Source organism: Vanessa tameamea, chromosome 17 (assembly GCF_037043105.1).
Source record: "Vanessa tameamea isolate UH-Manoa-2023 chromosome 17, ilVanTame1 primary haplotype, whole genome shotgun sequence".
NCBI lineage: Eukaryota > Metazoa > Arthropoda > Insecta > Lepidoptera > Nymphalidae > Vanessa > Vanessa tameamea.
The window spans coordinates 12157721-12178316 of NC_087325.1; the positions used below are offsets into that span (position 1 = coordinate 12157721).

The following is a 20596-nucleotide window of genomic DNA, read 5'->3' on the forward strand; positions in this document are numbered from 1 at the left end:
GGTCCCTGATCTTCAATATTATAAAAAATCAGTAAATCAATTGATTCACCAGAAATACAAAAGTTGCGGCGGACATTTAAATTGGAGTATTATTTTAAATTTAAGAATCCATCTATCAGGAGAGACAAATCCAATATATCGGGGGAGATTTTTAAAGCATTTGATATTTACGGAAATATCAAAAGATGTTAACAATTTTGATGGCAGATAGTATGGAATTTGGAATTTATATCAGGAGGAAGAATAAGCGCATTGAAAACACGAGCTTTAAAAAGAGTGAAGAAATCCGATTGATCTGAAAAGTATTAAAAGAATGAGAAAGATTGGAAATTTTTGGGAAACTGAACGACGAGAACGACGAGAGACGAGAACTATCTGATAATTATAACTCCTAATATAGTATCCTAATGTAGCTTCCTTTTTAATTCGAGTAAGTACCTGACATTTATTGCAGATATGATGAAAAAATATTAAATGCTGAATGCTGAATTATACCAATGTTGCTTAATTTTTGTAATATTTTTGTGTGACTAACGGTGAAAGCTTTTTCAAATCAATAAAAATAACTGAAGTAATTTTTTTTTTACTATTTAAGCTTTGTTATACGATTTCATAGTTTTAATTCCTTCTTTCAATCCCGTTGAGCTCGAGCTATGTTTTAATTTAAATTATTCATATTAATAGTATCCTTTAAAAAATATCATGATTTCATTACGAAAATACATTGAATCCTTTTCATTTCCATTCCTTTTTGCTGCCTATGTTAGGTATAATAATTCCCTAGAGTGTTGGTATGGTGCTGATTCAATATGTCACACTTCTGAATCGCGCTGTCTAGATATTCGCTAATGGGAATCTGCTAAACGCTGCGGTTTCCTTTTTGATAGACCCGTCACTGGATAAATTAAATTGTAAATAATTAATTTACGATGACAGATTCGGCTCGTTAGTTTCGGTTTAAATGGTTTAGGTATAAAAAAGGTATTATTATTATGTTATATGCGATGTGAATAAACGCGTGTCAATAGAGACAACTATGTGTACCTACACCGCAAAAAAGACAACAATCACAAGTAACGAAATATCTTATCATTATTTAAGTCTTAAAATTGCTGAGGAGACCACTTATCTTGGTCTAAATAAAAATGCTTTAATTAATAACTGTTATTTTAAAACACATACTTGAAACCTACTTTATATTTAACATTTTCGGTGTTAATATCATAATAAGTATTACTCGGTACACTGTCCGCGGTCGCAAGTAATAACGGCGAATTGCGAATCCCGCGCTCACCTCCGTGGTGATTGGCGCCGAAAGTCTGCGGCCACTTGCAAGTCGTTCACACAGTTCACGCTTCCTTCGATAGAGGCCAAACCATATCATAGTACTATAGAATACGCTGTCAACGTCAAGTCAGTACTTCGGTAGTCATCGCCGAGCCGGCGCGCGCGTAGCACGAATGTTTTGTATACGTTATTCTGCGATGCGTGCGGCGTGAAAGATCGCGAGTGACGTTCCTTTACCAGTGTTAGCGACGGTCAGATAATTGTGTCAGATCGGATTACCGTTGCCCTCACCACCGGCAAACGGTAAGTAGTATATGGATCAAAGATTATTGATGCGCCGGCGCACGAGCCTCGCCGTTTTCGCTGCCTTCACGTATTATATCATATTATTATTAATGAGCGCTTAGAAGTACAGTACGTAATATCATTGCAATGAAATTCTAGAACGTAGACATTTTTGTACCGTCAGTTAGTTTCTTTGATTTTATTTCATTATTTAGATCTCCTGATTTATTCTAATAATGCCACAGATACTAAGTGGCAGGTATTGAGGGTTCTTAAATCATTTCTAAATACCAATATTTTTCTAGTTAGGAACTTAAATAGTCAATAACTTAACATATTTATTGATTATTTACCGTGTGCTTTTATTGGCCTTTATGATTGTATCATAAATCCTTCTATTCCTAACACGAACGGTCTACATTTTATTTATGATATCATAAAGATAATAACACGCTGCATCTTGTGACATGTTCTACATATTATATTTATATAAAATAATATATAACTTATATATAATATAAATATAATATATATAATATATTTTGCTTTGTGGTATTGGTAAGAGACTACTACTATTCTAGGCTTTGAGGCTACTAATGTTATGAATTCTTTCGTTATCTCCCTTTTTTATTTAAACAATAGCAGTGCTAGTAACTGCCATGTTCGTATCGTCAGTTGTCAGTTGTTAAATACTCTTTATTAGAAAAGCTTAAATATTCATTATCACTAATATGAAAGGAATTTTAAAATTCCTTATCTTATTTTGTTACTTTTTTCAATTTCAACTTCAAATTGAAAATCTTTCACGCAAACCTTCAATCAACAACTTTGCCCTCGAGGAGTGAATTAAAACAACCTGTCCTGTCTTGATTCATGCCTAAACTTACTCCGTACCAAATTTCAAAAGAGTTATTGGTAGCCATGAAAGCGAAACAGACAGACAGCGTTACTTTCTGATTTATAACAGGTATTAGTATATGTATATTATCACACTTATATCATATACGTAGGTAATTCACATCGTCATAAATACCTACATGAGTACCTACGAAAAAATGCTTTTGTTTTCTTACAAATATTTTCTTTGTAGGATCTGATATAGATTACCTGCGTTACCTTTCTCGAAAAATTTTAGCTCTCGGGCCCGCAATACTTTTCAGACATTCTGTCAATTATTGTAAACTTGATTTGTTTCAATCAATAATACAATCCAATTAACAATTCCACACTCCACTCAAATTATATTTGATTACTTCTAGGATAAGCTGATTGCAATTTAGCTGTGATGTGGATGTTCAGTAATAAAAGGCGCGCGCGCGCATCATGAAGAAGTTTATGCGACCGCGCGCGGCGCCGTCGCAGCCTGCACCCGGCGCCGCGCCGCCCGCGCCGCCCGCGCCCCCCGCGCTGCACAAGACCAATGGAATAACGAGTGAGTTCTAGGTCACTCATCAAACTAATTTTAAATTAAAGGTTCGCTACACACCTACATGCTGTATAATCGTTCGATTCAATTCCTTACCTTAAACGACACGGGCTAACGTTGTGTCTGATGTAGAACTTGTAGAAGTACCTTTCAGCAGCGAAAATTTACGCTTATCTGTCATGTAGGTATGTAATTTGTCAAAGAGTTACTGATCACCATTGCGAACTTATAAAATTCAGCAACAATTTAAATGGTATCTGAATTTACATGTTATTATTTGAATTCCTTGAATCTCAATTAACACATAACGAAGCATAAAAATGAATATCGTGTTCGCTGCGTTGTCCTCTAAGGCGATGTATTAATACTTTATATTATTGTTAATACGACGTACGGACGTCATGGCAACTGTTTGACATTTTCATTTTCATTTACAATATTGTTCAACTGACTTTATAAGCAAGTAGTCATTTCGATCATCACATGTTGTTGATGACTTGTTTTTGGGACATGTTTCGAGTGAATACGTCATATGCTTATACTTCGCAATGTCGTCCATTCCTATGGAAAGATTTCCTTATTCACCTCTGCACCTCGGTTAGCATTCCCTGTAATAGTATTTTATCCTACGTAAAATTTTCGAAGTATTTTAGCCCACTCGCAATCAGTTCTAAACTGAAGTAGTGTCAATACACACACATAGACACTCGATGCGTGTAAAAGTTTGCAATTATCAAATGGGCATACGCTCACAGTATATGCGGGCATCGCGTGTATATCACTGACAACTGAATACTTCGAGGACTGAGGTTGTTATAAAAGATACATAACTTCACCGCTACCGATCCATTATAGTTGTAATATAGCGGCAACATTATGTATATTGTTTCTCTTTTTGGAGAGCGCATTGGAGCAGCGTGGTGGAATATGCTCCAAACCTTTTCCTCAAAGGGAGAGGAGGCCTTAGCCCAGCAGTGGGAAATTTACAGGCTGTTAATGTATGTACAAGTAAATTAATTCGGACAACATTCGGGTATTGGCATTCGGTATCATAATAAATATTCACCCGAGTCAACATTCCTCGTGTCTGATATCGCCTCTACAGAAACATCACGACGGTCTGTCGCTACCAATTTCTATAACAACATATGAGTACTTCCGCTAATAAGAGTAATATTCGCTACTTCCATTGATGTCGCTAAAAACTTCGTGTGATCTGTGGATCACACGAAGACCTCACAAGCATCGCGATTATCAGTTTATAACAATTTATAACATCTCTCAGCAAGCTTAAGAAAGTTAGTCCAGGAAATGTCTCACGATGCTTGTTGGCCACCTTCCCCGTGGCGTGGCCGTCTTGGCTGCCAGTTTGTCGGATCCAACAAAAGTCGCAAACTGCAAACGCCCGTGCACGCACAAGCCGTGAGAAGCCAGCTAAAGAAGTAGTTTGCGCTTTCTCACCGTCGCGCGTCGGTTCGTCACTGACTTCAACGTCTAATATGACATGTTTCTTGGGCCTGTAATTATACTAGCTTAGTGCAAATAAGTCCACGCGTTGCATCCCTTTTAAAATATGAACTCGTATGAAGCTTGCAGCGGTTGTAAGTGGATTGTAGACTTGGTGGTAATTCGAGTAGACCGGTAGCTTTTGTTCGGACAGTAGGTTAATGTGACGCCAGAAACGTAAACAGCGCGACCTCGGCGTATGTCGTATGCGCATGCGTTCTGTGTGCCGTTTAATGAAATGCAACAATTTTTATTTATAGTGTCTCAGCATCCGCATGGATCAGCTTATAACGTGAACTATTGTTACTAGTGACAAATAAATCAGAAGGAATTGTATGATTAAACGCACTTCAAGCAATCAAGAAGTATTTTTATTGAGGAAGGTTATTAATAGTAACTAATAATCTTCCTCGATAAAAGGCTTACTTATAACTTTATAAATAAGTAATAACTTATTACTTATTGATAACAACATTGAAACGCGAGTAACCGACGGAACGGAGCTATTTATGGTCGTTATGATAGCCTAGAATTAAAGACAAAAATCTTCAATGAAATAAAACGAACGTAGCTAGTTAAATGTCTCTCGGCCAATATGCAAAGTGCGCAATACAAATGCCAAGGTATTTGAAGAGCAGCGGCGCCGGAGAAAGTGACCGAAATCTGCACTGTGTTCCGCACACGATGCAAGTCGGCTTTCGACTAATAAGTCTAGTAGTCGACTTTGTCCACTGCTATTGCTGAACTCATTGACGCTCACACTCTAGGGTTGCCACATCGCCAAACAGCTTATCACGTTATAGATGAAACCTTCGGATTTCATGATTTGTTCAGCCTGTGACATTATAAAGTAAGAGGAATCATAATCACTGTGATTGATGACAACGAGTTGACTGTGAATTGTTTTAAGTAAGATTTAGTTCATTGAGCAGGTATGTTCCCTATATTACTGAGTATCTTTCGTTCGCTCTACATAGGTGAGGGTATTTAGTTGTCAGACACGGTTTTAGTTTTTACGTTGTGCAGTGAGTAAATTATTTTGAATTTTGAGTCGACCTTTCATCTCTGTCCAATCAACTACTCGTTTGTTTTCAAGTAAAATTGACTACTAACATTTTTTTGCTAACGAAATTAGAAGAAAATCTGGTACTCTGGGTTCACGCCCCGCCACCGTAAACATAACTCGACGAACTTGTATAATCTATCCAAAAATATATTGCTTATAATTATTTAACCTCGTGTTTTATCACAACTAAGTCGACGAATGAGTCGCAACCATGTAGCCGCGGACCTCGTTGACCCCGTTGACCCCGATACCTTGCTCTGCAATTCATCGCAGAGTGCGCACACGCATCGTGCATTGTACTCCAACGTAAACAATCATCTCGCGACTTTTTAAATTCGTATCATGACTGTGAAAAAAATCCAAATATTTACTCCACAGTAATGTCACTACCGCGATTGTTTCGCATGGAGTTATTGTAGCATGTGGCTCAGTGGCTCAGTGGCTCAGTGTTGCAAGTATTAACAGTAATGTTAATTATTTATATCAACTTATTAAAATACATTATCTTTTAATTATATGTTATTTGAATTAGTATTTTTGGGTTTATCATATTCCAGGCTTTATATCACAAAACTTAATCGAGATCGTTGTATCGTGTACGTGCCGAAATAGTTTGTTTAGTACTTGCACCTGTGTCATAGGCGTATGACACACCTAGAAATAAATATATGAGCTAGACGTGCCGATATTAGAAAACCGGTTCGTAACGGAACACAAACTTTATTCACTTACAAAGTGTAACTTATTCACCTATGAATGTTTATCATACATGTGATAATGTATATAATTAGACATCTATCATCAATTAATGTCTGGACTCGCTAATGTATTTTTCTATATTAAGAGAACTCACCACTCGTGTGCTTTCCTATGTCGTTGTAAATTTGATAACGATCGAGGAGTGATTACTGCGACGCGCGGAAATGTTACGATTGTCGCTCTCGGTGGCAGCAACATAATGTTGTATCACTCGTCTCGGAGACGAGGGTTCTGTGATCGCTTTTTTTTTTAATATTGTATAGAGCTCGCAGCTGCCTTTGTTTTGAAACATAGTACCGCCAGTATGTCGATTCAATTAACAAGAAATAAATAACATCAAAGTAAAGACACGGCTCCGGGCAGGAAAACACACGAAACAAAAACACTTCGGGGGATAGTTTTTTAATTAGTATCGAGTGGATACGTCGTCGTAATGGAAGCGAATGTATGGTTTTTGTAGTTAAATCTTTGTTTCGACTCCTCGAAGCGCTAAATTATAGGCACGCTTGACTGGTTATTATCGATAAATCTTTTTATAGCTATAAAATTGCAGTCACATCTACTTATATTTAAATATTAGCAAAAATACTGTGAATTGATTGAACGGCCCTTGGCAAAACACATCTCGGTCTAGCGCTTCAGGTGGCGGGCTGATATATTAGATGATGTCTATACGAGGAAATTTGATGAAATCTATACGAGGATTCCTTAGGATAAGGATTACCTTTTAGTCATGCTTTTTCCTCTATTATTTAATACCATTTTTATTAACGTTCCCTAAACGTTAACATTTATTATAATGCAATTTTGTATTCGTTGTCAAGCGGTGAAGCTGTTTTTTTATTGTAAGTGTATAGTTTATATGCAATGCTAAAAATTAGTAAAACTATATTCAAGGCGAGGTTGATTATTACATTATGACTTAATCTTGCCAAACGATGTCAGCATTTTGCTTTCAAATTTCGTGCCGTCGTATCATAACACTAAGTCTTTCATAAAGTTAAAAATAAATTATATATTATAAATTATAGTATCTAAACTCTTACTTAGTTTAAATTTATTTGTATTATTTATTTATTTATTTTACTTGGTTCTTTAACGAGGTGTGCACTGATTAAATAATAATAAACTAAGTGTCACAATTACTTAAAGAAGAACACAGCTTGCACAAAGAGAAAATAAATCAACATCTCAACCTAATGTAGCTTCTTAATTTTAAAACTACTTAAAAATAAATGTTTATAAAAGAAGAAATTATGAACATCTATATAATATATATATATATAAGAAAGGATGCATCAACTTAGACATAGTTTTCATAGATCGACACTGTTTCGATACATTTATATAAAAAGCAGCCAGTGAATGTCCCACGGCTTGTCTGAGGACGAAGGATCTTTGAGCAGATTACACGTGCAGGTTTCCTTACGAACTTTTCCTTAGCTGGCGAACACGAGTGAATTTTAAAGAACGATTTAGCACATGAACATTCTTTGTTGCTTCCCTGGGCTTGAACCCGCTATCAGCAGTTTAAATTAATCCGTTCTAACGACTGGGATATCTCGGCTCTCAACTTCTATTTATACGTAATAATAAGAATGATTGTATATTTGTTCAATTTTGACACCAAATAGGTTAATCGGCATTTAGCGGGTGGATGTCTATGAATGTCGGTAGTGTATGTTTCGGCACCTGCTAGAGGTCGGGCGGTGCTCTGCCGCTCCGGCGCGGCCGAACACACCGTCACGAATTTGCATCAGGTCACCGCTCACATTTCTACATTTATTTACCGTCAACTAAATTATAACGCTACATCGCAGTCTCGTAACGGTATCGACTTGACACTACTAATTCGCTGCCCTTTTAATTATCACTCGTATTTATATCTAATATTTGATAAATTAGCATATCTATATTATATATTTGATACAATTAGCATATCTAATAATGCAGTTATATTTAAAACACTCTTTAAAACACAAATATCTGGATCGCACAGTCGCGATTCTGGTCTTCCAATTTCTATTCATTACTAACTAGCTAGGTGCCCATCCCGGCGGGACGTTAGTTATAGGTAATTCAGAGATTAATTACAACTCTCTAGTCGGTATGAATTTTTCCGACATCTACAACAGTCTTCGTCGTATTTTAACGAACGTACCCAAACCGTAATTAATCTCTTCGACCATCGGCGAAAATCGTATGAGAATCTGATCGGTAGATTTTGAGTTCACCGCGTTCGAATTGACAAACAAGATATTATGATTGATTTTATAATACGCACTGATAAACACTCTCTTTACTTTTTTTAAATATTTGTATTTCTCACTCAAGATGCTCTAGAGTCTCTCTAGATTTCCGTAGCGCAGTCTCAATTTCACAGAAGTCGAAGGTCGCTTCGCTGACAAAACAATTGTAATGCAGACACAGTGCTGTCACGTTTCTCGTGCTCTAGGATATTGATATCATGGCGCCATGTATGGTAACTGATGATTTTTTTCGAGTACTTCCAAGGATTTTCCTTCTTGTTTAAAGATGCGATGCGATGTATGTATGTAGGTACATTAACTCATTGATTCACGACGGGCCACGAAGAACTAATCAAATTGTAATAATACGTATAGATGTGAGGTGAATGAGTTTTAACGCTTTGTCAAATTGCAGACGGCGTGGGAACGGGCCCGAGACGCGACGATCACCACTCCACTTTAAACAGGTAACATCTTGCACAGTAACAACTATAACAACCTGCCAATGTCCCTCTGCTGGACCGGAGGCTGACGTTATGGAGTTTATCTCACCACGACGCGTCAATGCACGATACACTCGTTACAGAATGAGTGACACCTGACAACTGCAGGTATCTTCACAATTTCAGCAGATGTAACGTGGGGCCCAGATTTGAATTGTTGTTTTAGCCATACGTTTAGGAATTGAATCAGAATTGAACGAGAACAAAGTGTAGGAATTGAATCAGTATTTATGGAAAGAACATAGAATATGTTATGCTGAGGGTCGAGTCATCGTTTTATTATTTAAGCTAAGTTTAAGAATACATCATCTTAATTTACACGAACCTTTTGTTCCAACGTCACCAAAAGTAATTCGCTCGAGATACATTGAGCATTGTTCTTGTACTTGCGACTCGCTGATATCAGAGAATCTCGCCTGCTCGCTGACCACAGAGTGCGACAAGCTCTGGCGGAATAAACTATGTCTACAAAATTATTCATTTGTGATTTAAAAGACGGCGTGTCTTTATCTTTTAAATCACTAGTGACGAAGTACTAACCCCTACGTTTTAAAAGACTCCATTTCATACTTCAAACATAAGTGCGCTTGTAAGTATAAAGCGTCTGATGTTGAAATTCTTCCTGATGTATGTGAGTGCGTAGTGACCTCTGCTGATCATAAATCGTCATACAGCGATACTCCCCGTTGCACCCTTGTGAAGGGGACTGTGCCCGATAAGGCATTGCTAATAAAGAGTTATTTTTTTATCATCATCATCATAATCAGCCTGTATTAGTCCACTGCTGGACATAGGTCTCCCCCAAGGCGCGCCACTGAGCTGTTTTTCACATTTACAGAGTCCGAAGTCAGCGAAGCTTATAATATCGAAATTTCGTACTTCATAATTTCCTCGTTATCTTGATGACATTAGATGACATTACGAGGACTTTCGAATATTAGTTTTTTTATAGGAGTTAGATAGCATATCTGTTACTAGGAACGTCGCGCTTAACGATAAATGGAGTAATTTTCAATTTTGTGTTGTCGCCAATAATATTTTCATATTTCATCGATTCATACGAAAAGAAAATTAAGGAAGAACCATACTTATAAAGCGAATAATCGATTTCCTATTTTAAATAATGGTCAATAAACTATAAACGAGGTATTGATTCGCATCGATAACGGACACGCGAGCAGCGCAGGCGCAGCGCCGAGGACCTATTGAAAAACTGACTGCCTGGCGGCTGCCGGTCGCCCGCCGGCGGGTTGGACCTTTTCGTTTCGTGCTATTCGCTTGTTCGTGTGTACAAATAAACACGGCGAATCATTCTTTCCTTGCGTTTATAATTTAGCTTAAACAGAAATATTTTTATTCACATATCGTGTTACACTTAATCATTTTCTACTTGTTTACTAGATATTGTTGCTACTTGATATGCCATAATATGACGATATAATATAGTTGTTGTTTCATGAATTGTCTATCGAATACAACGAGTGCGCCTAAGATGCGCCTAAGCATCACTTATCACTTGAACATTAATCTAGATACTGGAGCGAGTCTGACGAATGCGGGGACTTAGGAAAATGCGTGTCAGGTCTGGGTCTGTCGGCCGGTGTGTGCGCGCCACTGTGGGAGGACCCCGAGTTCCCCGCCGCCGCCAGCAGCCTCGCGGATCGCCGCTTCGCTCACCGCTCGCGCTGGCTGCGACCACACGTACGTCTTACAATTTGCAATACTTGACATGATCATAATAAGTAATTTTTGTTTTCTTGGCTCATAGTCCAACATAACTCCCTGAGTAGGAAAATAATTTGTCTGTGATTTGATAGGGAATTAAATTTCATTTAGCAATTCCACCAACAAAGACGTAATTGATCGTTGAATGAATGTAGCACTGACATGGAGTGAGTGAGGAGCTTAAAATAAATAATGAAATTAAATCTACTCTTGAAACTGAAAAAGAAAGTTATGGACGGGTGTCCGTTCCCAAGGATGGCGGTGTAAACATACGCTAACAAACCAAAGTGACCATAAGGGAAAGTGCCATGAAAAAATAATAAAAGCACATACATACATACTTTTGATGGTAAAGGTCATCTTTAAAAAATAATTATTACAAAAGTTAGAGTTGGATGTCAGTCTCCTCGATTTTCTTAATTTCCAGAAAAAACTTCTGACTTTTCAAAATTTAAAATTTAAAATTCCAAGATATATTAAGATTTAGAATCCCGTAAGGTCTTCTTCATGAGCATCGACCTATCACTAGCTAGCTCCACCGCCAGCTCGGTTATTGGGCATAAAGTTCCAAAGCCGAGGCTGGTCAAAAGTGATTTTAAAATACAATTTTCATTTCAAATTTTACATGCTATAAGTACAAACTAGTGCGATCAGATATATAACGAGTTTTCTTCAATAACAAAATAACGTCGTATGGGTTTTGCCTTCGTGCGCACAACTGTGCAAACACGCGCGTCGCTGGCTACATTGTGTTCTGAACAATACGACACGCGGGAATCGCACGCAACGCAGCTCAATGACACAACGCCTACGGCTCGCGTGTCTCGCGAGGATGTTTTTTTACACAATTGACCAGTTGAGTGAAAAGTACATATATTTTCATTTCATCATTTATAAATGAATAAAACGTGTATATAAGTATGATGAGTCGGTACGGTCTGTGCAAAACGGAGAACCGTTACGATGACTGAACGCGATAGTTCGATAAGTAATTACTTCTGTGACTACGGACGTGCCTTACCGACAGCGGCGGTCGCGTCGACGACCAGAAAAACTCCAAGGTGGACGATGTATTGTGTAACATCGTCACACTCATTACACTCACTTGACTATTACATCAGTATTTCATATCGCTGATCACTGGATCAAATCGCACAAACTGAAAGATTGCGATTATTATTTTTATATCTGCTGCCCCAATTTCAAGACGCTCTGCTGGCGACGTGAACTCGCTCTAACTACCAACTCGCGCTTAGTATTCACCGATGCATTTGCAATATTTATGTTTTAGTTTTAAGAATTGATTGTACCGTTTTTTTATACAAATAAATGAAAAAAAATACGATGGTAAGTGACTATACTTCACCCTCAGGCATGACACTGTACAATAAACAAACCACAATTCGTACATCGTCAGTACGCTTCCAAAGGGATTTGATATGTATCCTGCTTTCTAGACGTTCAGTAATACAAAATATATCTGATTGGCGGTAGAGTAACTGTTAAGCAAACCACCCACAACCACCCTGCAAACTGCCCTACCACAGGTGGTCAAAATTTTAGGGCCATACAATTTACTCGGTGAAATAGTTAAAACTTTGGCATCGTATTGATGAAGAAAAATAAGATAATATAAAGATCGGAAGGTGTTTTATATGTAGGCAGAGAATCCCACTCGACGTCAGTTCGCACACTGGGTAGTATGATTCAAAATTCATAAACTATTCGTTTACACAATGAACATGCTACAAATTTAGTTCTGCATATGGGGCCATAGGAAAGAAATCGGCCAGTATAACAGGAGTTACGGATGCTCCGATATTACATTCCGTTCGCGTCCCCGACACGAGGCAGCGCTGCGCCAGTCGCCGTGATGCCGACACGTCGTCGCTTGCATCACTGTTATCGCTTCATTCAAGGTCACTTCCACTTATGTTGCACATTGATCTAGAAGCCTACGAACATCTCGACTAGTGTTTGTATATATTGAACCTGAATATTTTTGCTAATACATAAATCCAAATGGAAGCAAACGACTCATTATACTTGCGATGATGTTGTGACAGACAGAGACACAAATATCTTTCACTAAAATCTCTCTCCGTCCTCTGTGAATATTTACTAGTAACGATTCTGCCTAAATGTAAACACATTGTCATTAACCGACAAAAGGCAATAAATCGCTTGAAACGACAAAAATTTACATCGTAGTAACTTTCTCCGACCGCGTGTCTCAAGCAGAACGCATACGATGATAAAGTTCTTTGTTATGATTGTAATGAAACAAGTGAGTGCCCGTATGAATAGACTCCGGAGCGGCTGCGCTGAGAAACGATGCGCATTGTAAACTTGGCACCGTTACCGCCATCGTAATGAGCACGGTTTTGGAAAGCGGCGACATCTTCGCCCGGCGGCCCATGCGGAGGATTTAGAACGTTATCTAAATCAATGTGATAAGCTAACGTGTGATTCTTATTGTGTCCGCGACGCCTGGACGCCAGCAATATCCGCACATCCGGTAGTGCCGGCCGATGACTCCTGTGCCATTGTTTATGCTACGAGTATATTTGTCGTTACCGAATACTAACTATCGATCTGTCATTGTACATAAGTAAGTAAGTGTGATGAAGGACTTTTTTAAAAATTTAATGGGAAGGACCTGCGGTCCGAAGTAAGTATTTGGTGAAATACAGAATTATGAGTTGTCCTTTTTCTATCAAACACGTTTGTGTTTTTAAAATAGTAGAAAGATAAAAAAATACCTTCCTTCCAGAAGTCACTTCAGAAATCCGGCAATAATTCAGAACGTATTTTATTTACTTTTGTAAATAATTTCTTATATACTTAATATATATAGTGAACGAATTATATTACTGTGGTGCTAGAATATATTAGGTAAGACTTACACGGAAAAATATTCTAATCCAAGTCAAAAATAACTTTCGCATCATTATATTATATTGTAGTATCGGAAGGACGTTGCCTGTTTACTATGTAAATTGTGTCGTATTTTTTTTTCAATAAGGCTTATTACGTCATTGATTGAGCGGTAGACTCATGCTCGACTAGAAATTATTTCATACTAGTTGTCACCCGCGGCTTTGCTCCCGTTTTAGGGTTGGTCGTCCGATAGGTAAAAAGTAGTCTATGTCCATCCTTAGGGTTCAAACTTGTTCATTCCAAATTTTAATTTAGTCGGTTCAGAGGCCGCGAAGGAGCGACAGACAGACAGAGAGCTGCTGTCGCATTTATAATATTATTATACATATTCAATAGAAGCCAATAAATAGGAGGTGATGATGTATGGCCCTTACTTTATTCGATTTAAAGAAAAACACATTGTAATTAAATAATCGTTTTTTTTCGAGATTTTGTGCGAGAAGACGTGTCTTTTCTATTTCTTGAGATAAAAACAATATAAAGAGTTCCTTTCTTCGGACGACGCACCATTTTATTGGATGAATATCCAATAAAACGGTGTGCTAAGCCCTGACACTTGGATTTACTTACTTGTAAAATAGTCTGATGAAAAAAAAAAATTTTTAGATATTTCGTTAATCGACCTCACTTTTGGGGTATCTTGCGCAAGAAATGACTCCAGCAGTTCAAATATTAAATCAGTGTCGGCCTCGCTTACCAAAGTCGTGCCGTTCAACGCATATCGTTTACAAACAGTCCGCAATGCATGAACTTTCTTCGTAAATATTAAAAGAAGGGAAGAGCAAATCTCGTTCCACGTGTTTAGTATCGTCACTCAATGCTTACGAGTTTCCTTTAGGCACTATCTTTATTTACGCATATAATAAATAATGTCAACCTCGAGTGATCTTCTTTTTGTACGACCCCAACTAAGCTGTTCTGTATATGTAGAATTATTCAGAAAATATGAATATAAAACTAGGTATTGAAATATTAAACGTGAACGTCTTACGAAACTAGCCATTACTACACGGGTAAGCAGCATACTTAGCATTTAAAGTTTCTTGAACATTGTAATATTATTTAACAAACAACTCAGATGTCATCGCTAATAATAATTTAAAGTACACCATGGCAGCAGCTTTATCACGAAGTTTATTGTTAGCGATTTATATTGTATCAATGACGTGGGAACTGGGCTACGAGTCACTGTGGAGAGTAGTCTCTCACGGCGGACGTACGTGTGTACGGCGTCGGTGTCGCTGTTGAAACCTAAGAAAAAATGTTTGTTGGTCGATTCACATACAACGATATATTGTCAAAATGGGCCTTTACAAAAGCCTTTTCAATCGTATTAATTGACGTTTAAAGAAATAGAATTTAGACAACAATCTATAATGTTTCCACCGCCATAAATTAATTAATAACAATTATTTTAACGCAATTCAACACTGAGCTATTCGATTACAATTCAGTAAATCCTCGGATCGGAAGCAGTGGTTTGCTAATCGTTTTGCGTTTGTTGTCTTATGCTAATCATAACAACGATAAATTTACAGGAAATTTGTTCGAGACCTCGTTTTCTTGGCGACACCGCAGTAGATGCGGATCTGTCCCCCGAGCAGTTAGAACCCGAGTCCGACGAGCAGTTCGCCGCCAGGTGAGCCAACGATACACTAATGATCGAACTGTCAGTGCGACGACCCTTTTGCGAAAATCGGTATCATTAATGTGTCATCTTCATAGTTAACCGCACTGATGTATGCGCGTGTGCAGATGGAGCGTGGAGGCGGGCGAGGCGGGCGACGCGCACGTGTGCTGCGCCGCCGCCGCGCTGGCGCTCACGCCGCGCCTGCTCGCGCGCGTGGCGCCTCCGCAGAGCTTCCGCACTCGCTACACCGGCCTCTTCAGGTGTGGAGCAGCGGAACCGCTCGATTATCGTACCCCTTCCCCGTACATTGCATCCTTTTATCACGTGAATTTTATTATTATTGTCGTTACAAGTGAAATATGTAAGTGTAAATTGATGGATGGATGGATCTGTAGTGATAATATTTGATATGCTATATACTATTATTTGAAACGGATAGGTTTAGATTCTGGGTGTTCGGTGTATGGCGCGAGGTGACAGTCGACGACCGGCTGCCGGTCCGCGGGGGCCGCCTGGTGGCGAGTCGCGCGCTTCTGCCGGACGACTTCACGCTGCCGCTACTGGAGAAGGCCTACGCTAAGTAAGCTGCATATTAAAAGCAGACTCGTGTCGTCCTTCGATGCCGTCTATCGTCTAAAACTAAAGTCATACTTACGCCTACAGACGGCATCAAGTTTGAACTCTGTTACAATTGTATTGTGTGTGGGCTGGAGGCTGCACGGCTCGTACGCGGCGCTGCGCGGCGGCAGCGTGGCGCGCGCGCTGCAGGAGCTGTCGGGCGGCGTGGTGCAGAGCTTTGCGCCGCCGCGCCAGCCGCGCGCGCTGCTGTTCCAGGTGCTCAACTCCGCCGTGCCGCGCTCCACGCTTCTCGTCGCCACCGTGGCGCCGCCCTCCGGACCGACGGTACCCCGCCCGAGCTCCACCGAGCGAACTGACTAACTAATTCTCGGTTTCTGAAGTTCCCAGTTCAATTATAGGTATCGATATCTCGTTTAGAATCGCAGTCGAGTCAGTTGAGAGACTTGAGTTGAGCGGTCTCAATTTGAGACATAGTTTCCACAGACACAACAGATTTCGACATTTCGATTTCGAATGAGACAATCGGTCGGTTATGGACACAAGAATTCAATAGGAAATTGTCTTCAACGTAGAGAGTGCAAACGAAATAATGTCTCAGGAACCGCTCGTAACTCTGCGGAACTACCGGTCGGCAGGAGAAGGAGGGAGCGGGCCGCAGGCTGCGGAACGGGCTGATCCCGGGGCAAGCTTACTGCGTCACCGGCCTAGCGCGCGTGCGCGAGGCGGCGGGCGACGGCGACGGCGACGCGAGCGGCGCGCTCGTGCGCGTGCGCGCGCCGGCCGGGCGCGGCGAGTGGGCGGGCGCGTGGGCGCGCGGCGGCCTGCAGTGGCGCGCGCTGGCCGAGCCCGACCGCGACCTGCTCGCGCGCCGCGCCGCGCAGCCCGGACACTTCTGGTGAGAGCGCGCACCGAGGGCCCGGCCCCGCGGGATCCGGTCACCGATCCCGACGATCACCTCTCCGTACGTTTCAGGATGTCGTTTTCGGACTTCGCCCGCTCGTTCGGAAGGCTAGAATTGGTGCACGTCGGCCCGGACGACTGGCTGAGCGAGCCGGCACTGCACGGCAAGCGGCCGTGGCGGGCGGTGCTCGCGCGGCGGCGGTGGCGCTGCGGGTACAACGCGGGTGGCCCGCCGCGCTGCCGCGCCACCGCGCACACGAACCCGCAGTTCCACGTGCAGGTGCCGCGCACGGAGGCGGGCAAGTGCCACGTGGTGGTGTCGGTCACGCAGCAGTACGCGGTAGGCGCGGGCCGCCGCGAGCGACTGCACGGCATCGGGTTCGCCGTGTACGAGCTGCCGGCCGGCGCCGCCCCCCGCCGCGCCGCCCTGGCCGCCGCCGCGCTGCCCGACCTGGTACTGCCGCGCGCCTCTGGTCCTTCCTGCGGGACGACGACGCAGTCTCACATCCTCCCCTCTTCCCCAGCGCGCCCTCGACGTGACGCACGAGTCCCGCGCGCGTGAGGTGGTGACCTTCTTCACTCTGCCGCCCGGTCAGTACCTAGTGGTACCTCACACGCACCGCCCGCACGTCGAGGCGGCCTTCCTGCTGCGCATACTCACGGACGATCACACCGACGTCTGGTGAGATCTCGCCCCGCATTCGGCACGCATCGGTCCCGAGACCGCTCCGACCGCTCTCACGAAACGCCTCGTCCGCAGGGAGGTGAACGACGACAACGTGATCATCAGAGACATCGCGGCAGAATTTATGGACGAGGGTCGCTCCATACCGGTACGCACACACCCCGCGCTGCACCGTCCGTCGTCGCGGTCGCCCGGAACGCCGCGTCTAACTGAGAGTTTTTTATTTCGACAGCCAGAGTTGCAGGCCGCCATCGCGAAGACGCTCGGGAAGCGGGAGACCGAGGAGGTACGAAAATATCGATCCGCAGATCCATTCGGCCACGCAGGCGCGCCGTCCTCACCGTCCGCCGTACCCGCAGGTGGACGCGGCGGCGCTGCTGCGGCTGCTGCGGCGCGTGTGGCGGCGCGTGCTGCCGGCGCGGCCGTCGCTGGAGCTGTGCCGCGCGCTGGTGGCGCTGCGCGACCCCGGCGTGCGCGGGCGGCTGGGCGCGCGCGAGCTGCCGGCGCTGCTGGCGCGGCTGGCGCTGTGGCGCGCGGCGCTGGCGCCGGCGCGCTGCGGGCGCGCGCGCGTGTGCGCGTACCGCCTGCGCGCGCTGCTGTGGGCGTGCGGCGTGAGCGCGTCCAACAAGGTGCTGGAGTGCCTCGTGCTGCGCTTCGCGCGCGGCGCCTACCTGTCGCCGGCCGCCTACGTCACGGCGCTGGCCCGCCTGCACCTCGCGCACGGTACTCCCCGCTCCTCGTGTGTCGTTGTGTTGAGACGAGATGCCGTGCACGGTTGTGATACCCGACGTCCGTTTCCTTGCAGAGCGATACCGCAGCCTCGACGCGAAGCTGAAGTCCAATCCTCTGTCGCTGGAGGAGGTGAGTGTGCGTCTGAGGCGGGTTCTTGGCCTTCCCGTTGATGCAGAGTCGCAATTTGCGGTCAAAAAAATTAGTTTATTATTTATATATAATGACCTAGGAGAAAAAGAATTCAGAAATCAAGATATTGGCTGTTACTTCTCAATATATATTCTGTAATTTTATGAGAAAATGTGATACTCATACCATTGGTACAAGGAACAAACACAAACTTGTTACTCCTGTTACTCGACTGCATAAAAACAGTAACTCTTTTGTGGGGCAATGTATACGATTCTACAATAGGTTCTCAGAAAGCGGTCAAAATGCCTCTGTTTTCAAATTAAAAAAAAATATGTTAAGGAATGCTAGGTTATTATACAATTAGTGAGTTCATGATTGATAGCCCACCTTGAGAATAAAAGGATCGCCTCCTGGCTATTTCTTTTCAAATCTTATCGAAATTTAAAAAAAATACAATTTTTATAATAAAAATATACATTTATATAAAAAAAGACTCGCTGAGTTTATTTCGCCGGTGGTAGTGCTTAATATGACAATCCATAAGTATGTGTATTGCTTCTATATCGAATAAAGGAGTAGAGGAGTAGGAGTGGGAGTAGGAGTGGGGGCCGCGGGGCCGCGGGGCCGCCGCTGCGCGTGTGTGTGTGTCACGTAGCCGCTCAGCGCCGCTGTCGTTGTTGCAGATGATCCTGATGACGATCTACTCGTGAGCGCGGCGCGTCGCCGGGCCTGTTGTTGTTTCATTGATTACTTGTTATGTTTGTACTCGGTGGCGAATTATTATTATTATTATTATTATGAAACATGTGGTGAACGTCGAGATATCATCGCCATTATTAAAGTTTGAAAGTCCTCTGTCGAATATTCTACATTACTACGTGTGAAATCGTCAGTGGCCTTTTGTAAAATAAAGTGAATAATTTTAAAAAAGATGCGATAACCATGGAGTGCTACACATTCTCGTCACATACGATGGCGTTTAAACCGATGAAATACTTATTTATTACGTGAATGTTATTGTTATATTAGAAACATAAATATATTTATTATTTATTATACTTGTTAGTTGGAGCAACGACCAAAGATTCTTAATGCCGTCCCCCTGGTACGAGCTTCTAGTACAAATCAGCTTGTAATGAAGTAGTGAATTTATTCGTTTCACAAAATCGATAAATCTAAAACTTTCCTCTGCTCGTGTTGTCGTCTCCCGCGCAATATGTCTTACGACGTTTAATTATGTTTGTTTTATTAACTTCCGGTGCAATCGTTCTCTTCGTGTAATACATTCTTAATGTGATTTTTAAATTGTATTCAATTTTTTTAATTTGACAATCATGAAACTGTTGCTTTGTATTATATGAATAAAGAAAACATGAGTCCATATATAGTATCCTTGTAATATATTTTTTTTAATATCGCGCACATACAAAGCTATGTAACAACAGAGAACCTTCCTTGCTCTCGAGTTGGTTAAAGGTAGTGGATGCTCTACCGAAAGAACAATAAATGAAAATATGATTATAATAATGTATGACTGTATTAATTGTTCCATAAAATGTGATAAAACAAACCTATTTACCAAATATTATTTAATGCAGTTTAAAATAGATAATATTACATGTAGCTACCTATATTTCAAATGCGAACACGTATTAATAAATGCTATTAAAAATACTAAACGTTATTTCATTTTCGAATACTTTTTGCTTTTTTTATAAGTAGGTACAGTGCACCCTTCCGAATGTTTTTCAAATTGTACAATTAAAGGAAATCTCCGAAAATTATATTCTTATTACCTAATTATCGTAATAATTTTAGTGAGTTTAGCCACAAAATGGATGTTTATCAAATGTGAGTCACAAAACATTGATAATTATTATCGTTTCTCTTAAAATCAATATTTAATGTTACGTGTATTTTACAATGTAAACTGTTTCGATGCATTTTATCCATAACGTAGGTACATTAAATTCAAGTTTTTTTTTTATATGATTTACATATTATTTATATTGAGCAATTAATGTATATAATTTGATAAGTAAAGTAATAGAAAATAGGTTACATTACATTCAATTATAACGTTGTAAAGTAGCCACTAATTCCTAACTTGAAAAATTTAAAAGTTAATGTAATGTTATATTAATATTTCACATGAATTTTGAATAAGATTAACTTTTTTGTATTATTGTAGG

General features: G+C 41.2%; 1 protein-coding gene across 1 annotated transcript; it reads left to right on the plus strand.

The window, feature by feature from the left end:
- The first annotated feature begins 1362 nt into the window (after positions 1-1362).
- Positions 1363-19252, plus strand: LOC113404332 (calpain-A-like). Its single transcript, XM_064217468.1, has 16 exons — positions 1363-1594; positions 2832-3004; positions 8994-9045; positions 10614-10782; positions 15285-15385; positions 15502-15636; positions 15816-15956; positions 16090-16279; positions 16591-16850; positions 16928-17309; positions 17380-17537; positions 17616-17688; positions 17773-17826; positions 17900-18263; positions 18346-18401; positions 19088-19252. The coding sequence occupies exons 2-16, from the start codon at positions 2896-2898 to the stop codon at positions 19112-19114; spliced, it is 2271 nt and encodes a 756-aa protein (XP_064073538.1). The 5' UTR covers positions 1363-1594; positions 2832-2895; the 3' UTR covers positions 19115-19252.
- The last annotated feature ends 1344 nt before the right edge of the window (positions 19253-20596 follow it).